At 38.7% G+C, this 17,776-nt stretch overlaps 1 protein-coding gene across 2 annotated transcripts in view; it reads left to right on the top strand.

Annotated features, from left to right (window-relative positions):
• TICRR (TOPBP1 interacting checkpoint and replication regulator) overlaps positions 1–17,776 on the top strand; it is a 51,017-nt gene that overhangs the window by 22,263 nt on the left and 10,978 nt on the right. For both annotated transcript variants that reach the window (XM_027089087.1, XM_027089086.1), the window contains exon 15: positions 2,476–2,622. In XM_027089087.1, the coding sequence (XP_026944888.1) occupies positions 2,476–2,622 (147 nt within the window). The remainder of the gene's footprint in view (positions 1–2,475; positions 2,623–17,776) is intronic.

Here is a 17,776-nt window from a genome sequence, read left to right as displayed (position 1 = left end):
CTGTGACATAAGTGCACTACATGATCCCTGCTTGGGTCTTAAATATAGGGTAAAAAGCTATAACGGATATTACTGAGACGATGAGAGGAAATTCGAAGATGGTTTAGATATACGCCCTTGTTCTTTGGAGATACATGCTGAAATACAGGAAACTGAAGAGTTGTGATGTCTGCAACTCACTCTCCAGCGTTCTGGGGTGGGCAGTTGTACAAACGTAGAGAGAGAGATGGAGGGAGAAAACAAATGTTGACAGTTGGTGAATTTTAGTGACAATTCTATGTGTGTTTTTTTGGTTTTGGTTTTTTTTAATATTTATTTATTTGGTTGTGCTGGGTCTTAGTTGCAGCTCGCCAGCTCCTTAGTTGCGGCACACAGGCTCCTTAGTTGTGGCATGCAAACTCTTAGTCGCAACATGCATGTGGGATCTAGTTCCCTGACTAGAGATCAAACCCGGGCCCCCTGCATTGGGAGCGTGGAGTCTTATCCACTGAGCCACCACCAAAGTCACCATGATTCTACGTTGAAATTTTCTATAGATATTAAACTTCTCCAAAATTTGGGAAAAATGGAAAACAGATCAAATTTGGCTGTCAGGCCGTAAATCAGTTTCATAGACAGCCTAAGGCAGGTAACAGAGGCTTTTATAATGGAGATAGAGAAACATTTTTTTGAAACTTTGGTGTGCATTATTGGCGTCCTTAATGTTTATGTCATTGATGGGTAAAAAAGGCTCCTCCCAGTTTGTGGATCCTGGTTTATTTGGTTTTTATTTAAGTGACTTGCAATTAGAATTTTTTTACTCTTGGTGAATTTTTGAGTTGCCTCCACCAGGCCATCTTGCTTAAGATTAAGATTAAAATGCTAGCCTGCTGGCTTTGTCAAGTATTTCCTGACTCTTCAGCTATTTTTCCTAACTTTGAGTCTAGATGGTTACAACTCTCATGCTCTGAAGTTAGGAAGAGGATTTAAAATATAGTAGTTCCCCCCTTATCCACAGGGGTTACGTTCCAATACCCTCAGATACCTGAAACTTCAGATAGTACCAAACCCTATACTATGTTTTTTCCTATACATACATACCTATGATAAAGTTTAATTTATAAATTAGGCATGGTAACAATTAACAATACCATAATAAAATAGAACAATTATAACAATATGCTATAATAAAAGTTACATGAATGTGGTCTTTCTCAAAATATCTTGTACAAATTTAATGCCTTTTCCATCTTAACTAAGCACTTTCGTGCGTTGTAGCCATAATTTTTGCAGTTTGAGTTGTGACAGCAAAACTAGCGTGAATTTTTCCTTCACAGTTTCACAGATAGACAATTCACTCTTACCATAGATCGTAGCAACCTTAACATACAATTTTTTTTTCCCTTAAGTTGAGAAACTTTTTATTTATAGGAAGCACTTTATGACTTCTTTTCAGCATATCCAAGTTGCCAGCATCACTACTTTTGTGCTTTGGGACACAAGAAGTACTTAAGTAAAATAAGGGTTACTTGAATATAGCACTGCTATACTGCTACAGTTGATCTGATAACCCAGCTGGCTACTAAGTGCCTAATGGGTGGGATATGCTGGACAAAGGAATGATTCATGTTTTGGGTGGGACAGAGCAGGATGGCATGAGATTTTATCACACTACTCAGAAAGACACACAGCTTTAAAACTTATGACTTATGTATTTCTGGGATTTTTCATTTGATATTTTCAGACTGCAGTTGACTGCGGGTAACTGAAAATGTGGAAAGTGAAACTGCAAATAGGGAGGGACTACTGTATCCCAGCAAATTAGTAATATACTCAAAAGAAGAAAAATGAAATCTCTGGGATTGAAAAGAACAGTTTCTCTGCTTGACGCTGAAATACAAAGCAGCAAAAATTTCCAATGTGAGAAAAATATCATAACACTGGGATATATTAAAAGGACTATGATTTACATTATCCAACCTCTCACTTAAGGATTATGTCCATTTTACAGTGAATAAAACTTCTAATTTAAGTGATGTGGGCCTTCCTTGTATTCCTGAAAGGTTGGGTTTAAATTAAATTTACAAATGTAAGTAGTTTCTAAAAACTTTTTTTTAAGTTTTTTTTTTAATATTTATTTATTTATTTGGTTGCACCAGGTCTTATTTGCAGCACGTGGGCTCCTTTAGTTGTGGCAGGCAGGCTCCTTAGTTGCGGCATGCACGTGGGATCTAGTTCCCTGGCCGGGGATTGAACCCAGGCCCCCTGCGTTGCGAGCGTGAAGTCTTAAGCACTGCGCCATCAGGGAAGTAAATAGTTTTGATATACCATGTGAGTGTACTATTTAAGGAAATCCTATTAGTAAATGTGAATATAGCAGTCAGCCTGTAAAATAGCTTCCTCAAGCAGATTCTCTGTTTTGGATATCTTTCTTTTCCCACATGTGGCTTTTATTAATGATAATATTTGACTTTCTTTTTTTCTTAATGCTTTCAGAAGTGACCAAAGTTCGAAGAAATCTCTTCAACCAGGAAATGATTTCTCCTTCAAAGAGATCTGTAAAGCGGGGGTTGCCTAGAAGCCATTCTGTGTCAGCTGTGGAAGGTCTAGAGTATAAACTTGACAACTTCAAGAGGACCAAAGGTACTACATTTTAGGGTAACCACGAGAAGGGGATTCTTGGACCCAAACCGGTCTCCAGACTCTTGTTGCAGAAGCTCATTAATCTCATGTTTTCCTCTCCTCTTTGGTTACCATCAGTTAATTTTCCACTTGGGGTCTCTCCCTCCAAGTTTAGATGAAGAATTAATCCTGGTCTTTCTCATTCCTCCCTTTCTGGTTACCCCTACAGACAACAGACAAACATCTATTTTATAAAACCAATTAAACCAAAATGAAAGATAGTGACGAGCAATTTTCTAGTCTTTCGGTGTGTTGGGGGTTTTTTTGCTTTTTTATAATTGAGACCATTCATGTATCATAAAATCAACTTTTAGTGGTTTTCAGTATATTCACAAAGTTGTGCAACCATCATGACACATTCCAGAACATTTTCATCATTCCAGAAAGAAGCCCTGTACCTACCCATTAGTATCACTCTCCATTTCTCCCAGTCTTCCCAGCTGTAGGCAACCACCAGTCTACTTTCTGTTTTTATAGATTTCTTATGGATATTTCTTTTAAGAGGAATCATATTATGTGGTCTTTGTAACTGGCTTTTTTTACTTTACCATAATGTTTTCAAGGTTTATACGTGGTGTAGTACGTCTCAGTACTTCATTTCTTTTTATTGACAAAAATATACCATTGTATGGATAAACTACATTTTACTTATCCATTCATCAATTGGTGGACATTTAAGTTGTTTCTACTTTTGGCTATTGTGAGTGATGCTGCTGTAAACATTCATATATAAGATTGTGTGTAGACACATTTTTAATTCTCAGGCATATGCCTAGAAATGAAATTGCTGGATCATATGGTAACTCTATGTTTAACTTTTTAAGCAATTACCAGACTGTTTTCCAAAGTGGCTATACCATTTTATATTCCCACTAACAGTGTATGAGGGTTCTAATTTCTCCACATCCTTGCCTCCACCTTCCGTTGTCCCTCTTTGATTCTGCTCATCCTAGTGGGTGTAAAGTGGTGTGTCATTGTGGTTATGAGTTGCATTTCCTTGATAACTAATGTTGTTGAGTTGCTTTTCATGTGCTCGCTGGCCATTTGTATATCTTCTTTGGAGAACTCTTTGCCCATTTTTATATTAGGTTGTTTGTCTTTTCACTGTTGAGCTGTAAGAGTTCTTTATATATTCTAGATACCAGCCCCTTATCAGATATACAATTTGCAAATATTTTTTCCCCAATCTGTTGGGTTTTCTTTTCACTTTCTTGATAGTGTTCTTTGATACATAAAATACTTTTAATTTTGATGATATCCATTTTTTAAAATTTATTTTTGGCTGCATTGGGTCTTCATTGTGGTGCGTGGGATCTTTAGTTGCGGCATGCAAACACTTAGTTGCAGCATCTGGGATCTAGTTCCCTGACCAGGGTTCATACCCGGGCCCCCTGCATTGGGAGCATGGAGTCTTAGCCACTGGACCACCAGCGAAGTCCCAATTTTTTTTTTTTTTAAAATAAATTTATTTATTTATTTATTTATGGCTGCATTGGGTCTTCATTGCTACACACAGGCTTTCTCTAGTTGTGGCGAACGGGGGCCACTCTTCATTGCGGTGCATGGGCTTCTCATTGTGGTGGCTTCTCTTGTTGTGGAACATGGGCTCTAGGCACACAGGCTTCAGTAGTTGTGGCATGTGGGCTCAGTATTTGTGGCTTGCAGGCTCTAGAGCGCAGGCTCAGCAGTTGTGGGACACGGGCTTAGTTGCACCGCAGCATGTGGGATCTTCCCAGACCAGGGCTTGAACCTGTGTCCCCTGCACTGGCAGGCAGATTCTTAACCACTGCAACACCAGGGAAGTCCCCCTAATTCTTTTTATATTTTATTTTTTTTTAACATCTTTATTGGGGTATAATTGCTTTACAATGGTGTGTTAGTTTCTGCTTTATAACAAAGTGAATCAGTTATACATATACATATGTTCCCATATCTCTTCCCTCTTGCGTCTCCCTCCCTCCCACCCTCCCTATCCCACCCCTCCAGGCAGTCACAAAGCACCGGGCCGATATCCCTGTGCCATGCAGCTGCTTCCCACTAGCTATCTACCTTACGTTTGTTAGTGTATGTATGTCCATGCCTCTCTCTCGCCCTGTCACAGCTCACCCTTCCCCCTCCCCATATCCTCAAGTCCGTTCTCCAGTAGGCCTGTGTCTTTATTCCTGTCTTACCCCTAGGTTCTTCATGACATTTTTTTTTCTTAAATTCCATATATATGTGTTAGCATACGGTATTTGACTTTCTCTTTCTGACTTACTTCACTCTGTATGACAGACTCTAGGTTCATCCACCTCATTACAAATAGCTCAATTTCATTTCTTTTTATGGCTGAGTAATATTCCATTGTATATATGTGCCACATCTTCTTTATCCATTCATCCGATGATGGGCACTTCGGTTGTTTCCATCTCCGGGCTATTGTAAATAGAGCTGCAATGAACGTTTTGGTACATGACTCTTTGAATTTTGTTTTTCTCAGGGTATATGCCCAGTAGTGGGATTGCTGGGTCATATGGTAGTTCTATTTGTAGTTTTTTAAGGAACCTCCATACTGTTCTCCATAGTGGCTGAACCAGTTTCACATTCCCACCAGCAGTGCAAGAGTGTTCCCTTTTCTCCACACCCTCTCCAGCATTTATTGTTTCTAGATTTTTTGATGATGGACATTCTGACTGGTGTGAGATGATATCTCATTGTAGTTTTGATTTGCATTTCTCTAATGATTAATGATGTTGAGCATTCTTTCATGTGTTTGTTGGCAGTCTATATATCTTCTTTGGAGAAATGTCTATTTAGGTCTTCTGCCCATTTTTGGATTGGGTTGTTTGTTTTTTGTTATTGAGCTGCATGAGCTGCTTGTAAATTTTGGAAATTAATCCTTTGTCGGTTGCTTCATTTACAAATATTTTCTCCCATTCTGAGGGTTGTCTTTTGGTCTTGTTTATGGTTTCCTTTGCTGTCCAAAAGCTTTAAAGTTTCATTAGGTCCCATTTGTTTATTTTTGTTTTTATTTCCATTTCTCTAGGAGGTTGGTCAAAAAGGATCTTGCTGTGATTTATGTCATAGAGTGTTCTGCCTATGTTTTCTTCTAATAGTTTGATAGTTTCTGGCCTTACATTTAGGTCTTTAATCCATTTTGAGCTTATTTTTGTGTATGGTGTTAGGGAGTGATCTAATCTCATACTTTTACATGTAGCTGTCCAGTTTTCCCAGCACCACTTATTGAAGAAGCTGTCATTTCTCCACTGTACATTCTTGCCTCCTTTATCAAAGATAAGGTGACCATATGTGCATGGGTTTATCTCTGGGCTTTCTATCCTGTTCCATTGATCTATCTTTCTGTTTTTGTGCCAGTACCATACTGCCTTGATTACTGTAGCTTTGTAGTATAGTCTGAAGTCAGGGAGCCTGATTCCTCCAGCTCCGTTTTTCTTTCTCAAGATTGCTTTGGCTATTCGGGGTCTTTTGTGTTTCCATACAAATTGTGAAATTTTTTGTTCTAGTTCTCTGAAAAATGCCATCGGTAGTTTGATAGGGATTGCATTGAATCTATAGATTGCTTTGGGTAGTAGAGTCATTTTCACAATGTTGATTCTTCCAGTCCAAGAACATGGTATATTTCTCCATCTATTTGTATCATCTTTAATTTCTTTCATTAGTGTCTTATAATTTACTGCATACAGGTCTTTTGTCTCCTTAGGTAGGTTTATACCTAGATATTTTATTCTTTTTGTTGCAATGGTAAATGGGAGTGTTTTCTTGATTTCACTTTCAGATTTTTCATCCTTAGTGTATAGGAATGCCAGAGATTTCTGTGCATTAATTTTGTACCCTGCAACCTTACTGAATTCATTGATTAGCTCTAGTCGTTTTCTGGTAGCACCTTTAGGATACTCTATGTATAGTATCATGTCATCTGCAAACAGTGACAGCTTTACTTCTTTTCTGATTTGGATTCCTTTTATTTCCTTTTCTTCTCTGATTGCTGTGGCTAAAACTTCCAAAGCTATGTTGAGTAAGAGTGGTGAGAGTGGGCAACCTTGTCTTGTTCCTGATCTTAGTGGAAATGCTTTCAGTTTTTCACCATTGAGGATGATGTTGGCTGTGGGTTTGTCATATATGGCCTTTATTATGTTGAGGAAAGTTCCCTCTATGCCTACTTTCTGCAGGGTTTTTATCATAAATGGGTGCTGAATTTTGTCAGAAGCTTTCTCTGCATCTATTGAGATGATCATATGGTTTTTCTCCTTCAAATTGTTAATATGGTTTATCACATTGATTGATTTGCGTATATTGAAGAATCCTTCCATTCCTGGAATAAACCCCACTTGATCAAGGTGTATGATCCTTTTAATGTGCTGTTGGATTCTGTTTGCTAGTATTTTGTTGAGGATTTTTGAATCTATGTTCATCAGTGATATTGGCCTGTAGTTTTCTTTCTTTGTGACATCCTTGTCTGGTTTTGGTATCAAGGTGATGGTGGCCTCGTAGAATGAATTTGGGAGTGTTCCTCCCTCTGCTATATTTTGGAAGAGTTTGAGAAGGATAGGTGTTAGCTCTTCTCTAAATGTTTGATAGAATTCGCCTGTGAAGACATCTGGTCCTGGACTTTTGTTTGTTGGAAGATTTTTAATCACAGTTTCAATTTCAGTGCTTGTGATTGGTCTGTTTATATTTTCTATTTCTTCCTGATTCAGTCTTGGCAGGTTGTGCATTTCTAAGAATTTGTCCATTTCTTCCAGGTTGTCCATTATATTGGCATAGAGTTGTTTGTAGTAATCCCTCATGATCTTTTGTATTTCTGCAGTGTTAGTTGTTACTTCTCCTTTTTCATTTCTAATTCTATTGATTTGAGTCTTCTCCCTTTTTTTTCTTGATGAGTCTGGCTAATGGTTTATCTATTTTGTTTATCTTCTCAAAGAACCAGCTTTTAGTTTTATTGATCTTTGCTATCGTTTCCTTCATTTCTTTTTCATTTATTTCTGATCTGATTTTTATGATTTCTTTCCTTCTGGTAACTTTGGGTTTTTTTTGTTCTTCTTTCTCTAATTGCTTTAGGTGCAAGGTTAGGTTGTTTATTCAAGATGTTTTCTGTTTCTTAAGGTGGGCTTGTATTGCTATAAACTTCCCTCTTAGAACTGCTTTTGCTGCATCCCATAGGTTTTGGGTCGTCGTGTCTCCATTGTCATTTGTTTCTAGGTATTTTTTGATTTCATCTTTGATTTCTTCAGTGATCACTTCGTTATTAAGTAGTGTATTGTTTAACCTCTATGTGTTTGTAGTTTTTACAGATCTTTTCCTGTAATTGATATCTAACCTCATAGCATTGTGGTTGGAAAAGATACTTGATACAATTTCAATTTTCTTAAATTTACCAAGGCTTGATTTGTGACCCAAGATATGATCTATCCTGGAGAATGTTCCATTAGCACTTGAGAAAAATGTGTATTCTGTTGTTTTTGGATGGAATGTCCTATAAATATCAATTAAGTCCATCTTGTTTAATGTATCATTTAAAGCTTGTGTTTCCTTATTTACTTTCGTTTTGGATGATCTGTCCATTGGTGAAATTGGGGTGTTAAAGTTCCCTACTATGAATGTGCTACTGTCGATTTCCCCTTTTGTGGCTGTTAGTATTTGCCTTATGTATTGAGGTGCTCCTATGTTGGGTGCATAAATATTTACAATTGTTATATCTTCTTTTTGGATCAATCCCTTGATCATTATGTAGTGCCCTTTGTCTCTTCTAATAGTCTTTATTTTAGAGTCTGTTTTGTCTGATATGAGAATTGCTCTTCCAGTTTTCTTTTGGTTTCCATTTGCATGGAATATCTTTTTCCATCCCCTTACTTTCAGTCTGTATGTGTCTCTAGGTTTGAAGTGGGTCTCTTGTAGATAGCATATATATGGGTCTTGTTTTTGTATCCATTCAGCCAATCTGTGTCTTTTGGTGGGAGCATTTAGTCCATTTACATTTAAGGTAATTATCGATATGTATGTTCCTATTCCCATTTTCTAAATTGTTTTGGGTTCATTATTGTAGGTCTTTTCCTTCTCTTGTGTTTCTTGCCTAGAGAAGTTCCTTTAGCATTTGTTGTAGAGCTGGTTTGGTGGTGCTGAACTCTCTCAGCTTTTGCTTGTCTGTAAAGGTTTTAATTTCTCTGTCAAATCTGAATGAGATCCTTGCTAGGTAGAGTAATCTTGGTTGCAGGTTTTTCTCCTTCATCACTTTAAATATGTCCTGCCACCCTCTTCTGGCTTGTAGAGTTTCTGCTGAAAGATCAGCTGTTAACCTTATGGGGATTCCCTGTGTGTTATTTGTTGTTTTCCCTTGCTGTTTTTAATATGCTTTCCTTGTATTTAATTTTTGACAGTTTGATTAATATGTGTCTTGGCGTATTTCTCCTTGGATTTATCCTGTATGGGACTCTCTGTGCTTCCTGTACTTGATTAACTATTTCCTTTCCCATATTAGGGAAGTTTTTAACTATTATCTCTTCAAATATTTCCTCATTCCCTTTCTTTTTCTCTTCTTCTGGAACCCCTATAATTCGAATGTTGGTGCGTTTAATGTTGTCCCAGAGGTCTCTGAAACTGTCCTCAGTTCTTTTCATTCTTTTTTCTTTATTCTGCTCTGCAGTAGTAATTTCCACTATTTTATCTTTCAGGTCACTTATCCGTTCTTCTGCCTCAGTTATTCTGCTACTGATCCCATCTAGAGTATCTTTAATTTCATTTATTGTGTTGTTCATCACTGTTTGTTTCATCTTTAGTTCTTCTAGGTCCTTGTTAAATGTTTTCTTGCATTTTGTCTATTCTATTTCCAAGATTTTGGATCATCTTTACTATCATTATTCTGAATTCTTTTTCAGGTAGACTGCCTATTTTCTCTTCATTTGTTAGGTCTGGTGGGTTTTTATCTTGCTCCTTCATCTGCGGTGTGTTTTTCTGTCTTCTCATTTTGCTTATCTTACTGTGTTTGGGGTCTCCTTTTTGCAGGCTGCAGGTTCGTAGTTCCCGTTGTTTTTGGTGTCTGTCCCCAGTGGCTAAGGTTGGTTCAGTGGGTTATGTAGGCTTCCTGGTGGAGGGGACTAGTGCCTGTGTTCTGGTGGAAGAGGCTGGATCTTTTCTCTCTGGTGGGCAGGTCCACGTCTGGTGGTGTGTTTTGTGGTGTCTGTGGACTTATTATGATTTTAGGCAGCCTCTCTGCTAATGGGTGGGGTTGTGTTACTGTTTTGCTATTTGATTGGCATAGGGTGCCCAGCACTGTAGCTTGCTGGTCGTTGAGTGAAGCTGCGTGCTGGCATTGAGATGGAGATCTCTGGGAGATTTTTGCCGTTTGATATTATGTGGAGCTGGGAGGTCTCTTGTTGACCAGTGTCCTGAAGTTGGCTCTCCCACCTCAGAGGCACAGCACTGACTCCTGCCTGCAGCACCAAGAGCCTTTCATCCACACGGTTCAGAATAAGAGGGAGAAAAAGTAGAGAGAAAGAATTAGTAGAAGTAGGAAGAAAGGAAGGAAGAAGGAAAGAAGGAAAGAAAGAAAGGAGAGAGGGAGGGAGGGACGGACGGACGGACGGTGGGAGGAAGGAGGCTAGGAAGGAAAAAAGAAAGAAAGAAGATAAAATAAAGTAAAATATAATAAAGTTATTAAATTAAAAACAATAATTAAGAAAAAAATTAAAAAAAAAACCGGATGGATAGAACCTTAGGACAAATGGTGGAAGCAAAGCTATACAGACAAAATCTCATACAGAAGCATACACATACACACTCACAAAAAGAGGAAAAGGGGAAAAAAATCATAAATCTTGCTCTCAAAGTCCACCTCCTCAATTTGGGATGATTCATTGTCTAAAGGAGGGAAGGAAGGAAAGAAAAAAAGAACATATAGTAATATAAAATAAAGCTATTAAAATTAAAATTATTAAGAAAAAAATTTAAGAAAAGAAAAAAAAAACGGACGGATAGAATCCTAGGACAAATGGTGGAAGCAAAGCTATACAGACAAAATCGCACACAGAGGCATACACATACACACTCACAAAAAGAGGAAAAGGGGAAAAAAATCATAAATCTTGCTCTCAAAGTCCATCTCCTCAATTTGGGATGATTCGTTGTCTAAAGGAGGGAAGGAGGATGGAAGGAAGGAAGGAAAGAAAGAAAGAAAGAAAAGTATAATAAAGTTATTAAAATTAATTATTAAGAAAAAAATGTAAAAAAAAAACAATGGACGGATAGAACCCTAGGACAAATGGTGGAAGCAAAACTATACAGACAAAATCTCACACAGACACATACACACAAAAAGAGGAAAAGGGGAAAAAATCATAGATCTTGCTCTCGAAGCCCACCTCCTCAATTTGGGATGATTCGTTGTGTATTCATGTATTCCACAGATGCAGGGTACATCAAGTTGATTGTGGAGCTTCAATCCGCTGCTTCTGAGGCTGCTGGGAGAGATTTCCCTTTCTCTTCTTTGTTCTCACAGCTCCCAGGGGCTCAGCTTTGGATTTGGCCCCGCCTCTGTATGTAGGTTGCCGGTGGGCGTCTGTTTTTCCGCTCAGACAGGACGGGGTTAAAGGAGCCGCTGATTGGGGGCTCTGGCTCACTTAGGCTGGGGGGGAGGGAGGGGCACGGAGTGCGGGGCGGGCCTGCGGCGGCAGAGGCCAACGTGATGTTGCACTAGCCTGAGGCTCGCCGTGCGTTCTTCCGGGGAAGTTGTCCCTGGATCCCAGGAACCTGGCAGTGGCGGGCTGCACAGGCTCCCCGGAAGAGGGGTGTGGATAGTGACCTGTGCTCGCACACAGCCTTCAACAAAAGCCTTAACGTCTAATGCCCGTCTCTGGGGACCGCGTTGATAGCCGCGGCTCGTGCCTGTCTCTGGAGCTCCTTTAAGCAGCGCTCTTAATCCCCTCTCCTCGCGCACCAGGAAACAAAGAGGGAAGAAAAAGTCTCTTGCCTCTTCGGCAGCTCCAGACCTTTTCCCGGACTCCCTCCCGGCTAGCTGTGGCGCACTAACCCCTTCAGGCTGTGTTCACGCCGCTAACCCCAGTCCTCTCTCTGCACTCCGACAGAAGCCCGAGCCTCAGCTCGCAGCCCCGGCGGGTGAGCAGACAATCCTCTGGGGCTGGTGAGTGCCGGTCGGCACCGATCCTCTGTGTGGGAATCTCCCTGCTTTGCCCTCCGCACCCCTGTTGCTGCGCTCTCCTCAGCGGCTCCGAAGCTCCCCCTCTCCGCCACCCGCAGTCTCCGCCCGTGAAGGGGCTTCCTAGTGTGTGGAAACCTTTCCTCCTTCACAGCTCCCTCCCACTGGTGCAGGTCCCACTCCTATTCTTTTGTCTCTGTTTTTTCTTTTGCCCTAACCGGGTACGTGGGGAGTTTCTTGCCTTTTGGGATGTCTGAGGTCTTCTGCCAGCGTTCAGTAGGTGTTCTGTAGGAGTTGTTCCACGTGTAGATGTATTTCTGGTGTATCTGGCTCCTAACTGCTGGTGGTTTATGCTATCCTTGAAGTTCCTTGTCTTATAGATGTATCACTTCAATCTTCACTTCTGTCTTCACATGGCTTTCCACTTTGTGTCTGTGTGTTTCAAATATCTCTCTTCTTTCTCTTACTAGGATCCCCCCAGTTCTTTTTAAATGTTAGGTAGAATTCAGCAGTGAAGCCATCTAGTCCTGGGTATTTTTTGGAAGTTTTTTGATAACAGTTTCATTTTTTTTTACTTGTTATAGGTTTATTCAGATTTTCTATTGTTTAGTCTGTTTTCAGTTGTTTGTCTTTCTAGGAATTTGTCCATTTCATCTAGGTTTTCTAATTTGCTGCTATGCAATTGTTTGTAGTATTACCTCATAGTCCTTTTTTATTTCTGTAAGTTTGGTAGTTTTATTCTCTCTTTCATAGTTGTTTGAGTGTTCTGTATTTTTTCTTTGTCAATCTAGCTAAAGGTTTGTTAACTTAAAGATCTTTTCAAAGAGCCAACTGTTGGTTTCATTGATGTTTCTATTATTTTTCTACTCTTGATTTCGTTTACTTCCTGTGTAATCTTTATTTTTTCCTTCCCTCTACTTGCTTTGATGTTAGTTTGATCTTTTTCAGTTTTTTTAAGATTAAGGTTTTGTTATTGATTTTTTAAAATACATGCTTTTTTTTTATTTACATCACTCATTGAACAGTTTATCACCACTGTCCTTTTTTTAAAAATTTTTATTTTATATTGGAGTATAGTTGATTTACAATGTTGTGTTAGTTTCAGGTGTACAGCAAAGTGATTTAGTTACACATTATCATATATCCATTCTTTTTCAGACTCTTTTTCCCATATAGGTTATTACAGAATATGGAATAGAGTTCTTTGTGCTCTACAGTAGAAGCTTGTTGATTATCTGTTTTATATATTAGTAGTGTATATATGTTAATTCCCAATTCCTAATTACCCCCACCTTTCCCCTTTGGTAACCAAAAGTTTGTTTTCAAAGTCTGAGTCTGTGTCTGTTTTGTAAATGAGTTCATTTGATCATTTTTTTAGATTCCACATATAAGTTACATCATATTTGTCTTTCTCTGACTTACTTCACTTAGTATGATAATCTCTAGGTCCATCCATGTTGCTGCAAATTGCATTATTTCATTCTTTTTTATGGCTAATATTCCATTGTATATATGTACCATGTCTTCTTTATCCTTTCCTCTGCCGATGAACATTTAGGTTGCTTCCATGTCTTGGCTGTTGTAAATAGTGCTGCAGTGAACATTGGGGTGCATGTATATTTTCGAATTATGGCTTCTTCCAGATATATATGCCCAGGAGTGGGATTGCTGGATCATATGGTAGTTCTATTTTTAGTTTTTAAAAGAACCTCCATACTGTTCCCCATAGTGGTTTAGGTACCAATGTAAAGGTACCAGTTTACTTTCCCAACAACAGTGTAGGAGGGTTCCAGGCTTCTTTTTTGTTTTTGTTTTTGACCACGCTGCATGGCTTGTGGGATCTTAGTTTCCTGACTAGGGATTGAACCCGTGGCCCCTGCAATGGAAGCGCGGAGTCCTTACCACTGGACTGCCAGGGAATTCCCCAGACTTCTTTTTTAATACAGCTTTTTACAGGTACAAATTCCCCTCTAAGCGCTGCTTTAGCTTCATCCTGTAAGTTTTGGTATGTTGTGTTTTCAATTTCATCATCTCAAAATATTTTCTAATTTCCCTTGTGATTTTTTTTCTTTGGTCCTTTGGCTATTTAGGAGGGTGTAAATTTTCACATATTTGTTAATTTCACAAATTTCTGTTATTAGTTTCTAATTTCATACCATTGTAGTTGAAGAACATACTTTGTATGATTTTGGTCTTTTTAAATTTTTGAGACTTGTTTTATGGCCTAACATTTGGCCTGTTCTGGTTAATGTTCTATGTGTACTTGAGAAGAATGTGTGTTCTGCTCTTGGGTAGAATGCCTATAGATGTCTGTTATGCCTAGTCGGTTTATGGTGTTCAAGTCTTCTGTTTTCTTTTTGATCTTCTGTATAGACGTTCTATCATTGAAATCAGGGTATTAAAGTCTCCAAGTATTATTGTTGACTTATCTATTTTTTTCTTCCTTCAATTCTGTCAGTTTCACGCTTCATAGAGTTTGGGGCCCTGTTGTTAGTTGCGTGTATATGTTTATAATTGTATCACTTAATGGATTGAATTTTTTAAATCAACATGATGAACTTTGTCTTTTGAACCTTTTTTGACTTAAAATCTATTTTGACAATAATATAGCCATGCGAGCTCTCTTTTGCATACAATATCTTTTTCTGTCCTTTTACTTTCAACCTCTTTGTATCTAAAGTGAGCTTATAGACAGAATATAGTTGGATCATATTTTTAAAAATCCATTCTGCCAATTTCTGCCTTTTTTTTTTTAACATTTAGTTATTTTTTTTATTTGGTTGTGCTGGGTCTTAGTTGCAGCTCAGCAGCTCCTTAGTTGTGGCACATGGGCTCCTTAGTTATGGCATGCATGTGGGATCTAGTTCCCTGACTAAGGATCAAACCTGGGCTCCCTGCATTGGGAGCACAGTCTTAACCACTGTACCACCAGGGAAGTCCCCAATTTCTGCCTTTTAATTGAAACACTTAATCCATTTACATTTAATGTAGTTACTGATAAGGAAGGACTTCTGCCATTTTCTACTTATTTTTTTATATATCTTATACCTCTTTTGTTCTTTCATTTTTCTGTTACTGCCATTTTTGTAGCTGATTTGTTTTGTTTTTTTGTAGTATACTGTTTCAATTCCCTTCATCTTTTTTTCTGTATATTTTCTAATTATTTTCTTAGTGTTTACCTTGGAGATTACAATTAACACCTTAAATTTAAACCTGTTGAATAATACGACTTAGTTTCAATAGTATACACTCTGTTGCTATATATTTCCATCATATTTAGCAAATTTACAACCATTATTTCTCCCGACTTTTTTCTGCCTTTTTCTCTCTTCTCCTTTTTCTTCTAGGACTCCCAGTGTCTGTATATTGTTATGCTTGATGGTGTCTCACAGGTCCCTTAAGCAGGCTTTGTTCATTTTTCTTTATCCTCTTTTCTTTCTGCTCAGATTGGATAGTTTTGATTGTCTTATCTTCAAGTTTATTGATTTTTCTGCCTGCTCAAATCTGAGGTTGAACCCCTCTAGTGAACTTTTCATTTCAGTTATTGTACTTTTCAGCTCAAAAATTTCTGTTTGGTTCCTTTATATAATTTCTGTCCCTTTATTGGTATTCTCATTTTATTTATCGTTTTCCTTATTTCTTTTAATTCTTTGTTCTTTTTTTTCCTTGAGCTTGTTGAGCATGTTTAGAATATTTGATTTAACATATTTGACCAGTGATTCCAATGTCTGGGATTTCTCAAGGGTGGTTTCTGTCAAATTCCTTTTTCCTGGACACACTTTCCTGTTTCTTTGTATGCTTTGTAATTCTTTTTTGAGAATTAGATATTCTGAATATTACAGTTGGTTAACTCTGGAGATCAAATTCTCCCACTTCTGAGGAATTGCTGATCTTTGCTTATTGAGGGTCTGTCCATTTGTGCGTTTTCCAAACTGTTTTTTACAAAGCGTGTATTCCTTCTTGTGTGGTCACTGAAGTTTCTGTTATCTCTGTGGTTAGCCAGTGGCCTGACAAAGATTTCCTTAAGTGTCTGGCTCCAAAAAGGTGTTCCTGTCCCTCTAAATCTTCTGTTAGATGCAGTGGGGGAAAGCTGCTGCAGCCTGAGAGAGCAGAAATCAAGGCAAATGTCTGCACCAGCCCCACAGGACTCCACTCTCCAAAGCACAGTGACTGAACCGTATAACCCCAAATTTGGAAGACAGGGTCCCCACTGTCTGCCCTACCACCAGCCAGCTGCTCCTAGAATGTGGGCCACTGTCCCCACAGCTACAGCAGGGCTGAGCAAAGGAGGCTGGTAGCTGGTTCGTGCACGTCATTTACTTACTAAATATCAGCCTCTCCCTTCATCAGGCACTTCCCTGGTTGTCATAAGTGCCAGTCAGGTTCCAGAGTTCCAAAATAGTTTACCCTGATAATTTTTTTCCCTAGTTTACTAGTTGTTTGGGGGGAGGGACCAAACCCTAGAGCTTCCTACTTCCCTGTTTCATGTGATGTCACTTTTTCTGGGGGTTACAATTAAGTATCTTAATTTATCTAGTTGAGGTTAATACCAACTTAATTTCAGGAGTATACAAAAACTTTGCTTCTGTATAACTCTGTTTTCTATCCCCTTCGTTGGGCTATATTGTCATACAGATTACATGTTTATGCATTGTATGCCCATCAGTACATTTGTAATCATTGCTTTATCTTTTAACTCAAAGGAGAAAAGAATTACAAACAAAAATACTTTTTTTTTTTTTTTTGCGGTACGCAGGCTTCTCACTGTTGTGGCCTCTCCCGTTGTGGAGCACAGTCTCCCGACGCACAGGCTCAGCGGCCATGGCTCACGGGCCCAGCCGCTCCGCGGCATGTGGGATCTTCCCGGACCGGGGCACAAACCCGTGTCCCCTGCATCGGCAGGCGGACTCTCAACCACTGCGTCACCAGGGAAGCCCCAAAAATACTTCTATTCTGTTCTTTGCATTTACTTGTATAGTTGCCTTTACCAGTGCTCTTTAATTCTTCACGTGGATTCATGTTACTCTGTAGTGCCCTTTCCTTTCATCCTGTAGAACTGATACTACTTTTAGGGCTGGTCTGCTAGTGTCAGATTCTCTCAGTGTTGTTTTTTGGGTGTTTCTTTGGAGGTGGAGAGGATGTGCTGATTTCTCCTTCATGTTTGAGTAACAGTTTTAGAGGATATAGAATCCTTGAGTCTTTTTCTTTCAGCACTTTGCCTTTCATCTCAGTGCCTTTTTGTTATCCTATGTTTCTGATGAGAAATCAGCTGTTAATCTTATTGAGGGTTCCTGGTACATGATGGATCACTGCTTTCTTGTTTCTTTCAAGATTCTCTCTTCCCCTTTGGCTTCTAACAGTTTGATTATGATTTGTCTGGTGTGGATCTCTTTGACTTTATCATACTTAGGTTTGTTGAGCTTCTTGGCTACGTAATGTCTGTCATCAGACATCGGAAGTTTTCAGCCAGTATTTCTTCAAATATTTTTTCTGCCTCTTTCTCTCCTCTTCCTCCAGGACTCCCACTGTGCCTATGTTATTATGCTTGATTGTGTCGTATGGGTGTCTGAGACTGTTCATTTTTCTTCTTTTTTCTTTTTGTCCCTCAGACTGGATAATCTCAATTACTTGTCTTCAATTTGTTGATTCTTTCTTCTGCCACCTCATATCAACTGCTGGGCCCCTCTAATGAGTTTTTCATTTTAGGTAGTGTACTTTTCAACTTCAGAATTTCTATTTGGTTCTGTTTTTTAATGATATTTCTCTTTATTGACATTCTCTGTTTGGCAAGTCATCAGGCTCATTCATACATTCCTTTAGTTCTTTAGATATGATTTTTTTTTCCTTTGGACATATTTCAGATAGCTAATTTAAGGTCTTGGGCTAATAAATTCAGTGTCTGGACTTCCTCAGGGATGCTTTCTGTTGAATGATTTTTTTTTTCCCACTGTGTGTGGGCCATTCTTT

Source organism: Aethalodelphis obliquidens, unplaced genomic scaffold (genome assembly GCF_003676395.1).
Source record: "Aethalodelphis obliquidens isolate GAN/ISIS:26980383/991018 unplaced genomic scaffold, ASM367639v1 scaffold65, whole genome shotgun sequence".
Classification (NCBI taxonomy): Eukaryota; Metazoa; Chordata; class Mammalia; order Artiodactyla; family Delphinidae; genus Aethalodelphis; species Aethalodelphis obliquidens.
Note: the sequence above shows the minus strand (reverse complement) of the source record. Positions and strands in the feature narration are given on the sequence as shown.